General features: G+C 58.6%; 1 protein-coding gene across 1 annotated transcript in view; it reads right to left on the bottom strand.

Moving 5' to 3' along the window:
* The window catches only part of POSPLADRAFT_1146491 (hypothetical protein), a gene marked incomplete at both ends in the record, with an annotated part of 2,164 nt that extends 862 nt beyond the window's left edge, over positions 1 to 1,302 (bottom strand). The window contains one exon of the mRNA XM_024485940.1: positions 218 to 1,302. Within this exon, the coding sequence (XP_024337644.1) occupies positions 218 to 1,302 (1,085 nt within the window). The remainder of the gene's footprint in view (positions 1 to 217) is intronic.

Here is a 1,302-nt window from a genome sequence, read left to right on the forward strand (position 1 = left end):
TGTCTATGTGGTCGTGTTAGTGAAGAAAGAAACGTAGTGGTACGATACCAGGCACGAAGTGCGCACGGACCCCATTATGTAAGCTACATAATGTTCAACCTGCGGGTGAGCGCTAAGACAGGCGCCAGTATGGGCGCTAGTAGTACAAGGAATAGAACAGAAAGACAAATGTTTCATTACCCCCCTACCAGAGTCGAAGTCCCATTCGACTACTTACTGCTCACCGTCTCCATACAACTCCCAATCTACGCCGTCGTCCTCCTCTTCGTCGAACCACTCCTTGCGTGCGTTCCTCCCTACGTTCATCCATTCCTCGCCAGAGAGGTGCTTCTGATTCAGCCAGGAGCTGTCCCACGTCCATTGAGTGGTGTCCGGTGTCCAGTCGGGATCGACTTTGCGAAAGACGACGGGTATATCGGGGCGGGGGCGCGAAGGTCCCACGACGGGACTGGCGGGGGGGTTAGCGCTACGCGGGGGAGGGATGGGTATCGCTTTCATCTGCCTTTCTTTCTCCTTCCTCTCCTTCGCCTCGTTGATGATTCCTTCGAGGAACATGTTGTCGACGACCACCCCCACGCGTCGCGCAGGTTCTTCAGGTGGTGCGGATACGTGTCGCTTCATCGGCCTGGTTCCGCACTCTCGCTCCAGGTGTCCAGGGGCTTCTTTTCCGCATCCTGCGCATCGTACGTCTGGACAGTCCCGTACCCAGTGTCGAGACGATCCGCATCGCCTGCAGCTTCCCTTCGGGGTCCAACCAGGGTTGGGTTGCCAGTCTGCCGGGATGGTAGTGCTCCGCGGCGTTGCTTGGAGGAAAGGGGATGGGATCGGGGGGCGCCTGAAGGCAGACGTCGGTAGGGGTGCGGGTAGGGGTAAGTACGCATTGGGGATGGCGCGTGGGATGAATTTGTTGTGCCGTGCCTGGATGCTGCGTGGTAAGAGCGGTTGAAAGCGATGGGCAACTTTCAGATTGTCGAGCCGGATGAGCTCGGTGAGGACGCGGTCGTCCTGTTGGCGTAGGAGCCGCTTGTGGTGGTCGATGGCCTCGTCGGCTGCCTTGACAGCCTCGTCGTATTCGCGGCGGGCGGAGAGATACGCCTCTAGTGCAGCGCGATCGGTGGCATTGGTTGCCTCGGGGTTGTGGGCTTTGAGCTTGTTGAAAACGTCGGTGGGATTACTGAGAAGGAGCGTCAGCAAGGTGCTGTCGCCGACGTGGGTGTGCTTAGGGGTGTAGATTGAGAGCCTTTTCCCGCCTTCGGTCGAGGGGGCGTTGAACTGGTCGAGGAACGAGAGGGTGGAAGACAT

The sequence above is a fragment of the Postia placenta genome (genome assembly GCF_002117355.1).
Source record: "Postia placenta MAD-698-R-SB12 unplaced genomic scaffold POSPLAscaffold_9, whole genome shotgun sequence".
NCBI lineage: Eukaryota > Fungi > Basidiomycota > Agaricomycetes > Polyporales > Adustoporiaceae > Rhodonia > Rhodonia placenta.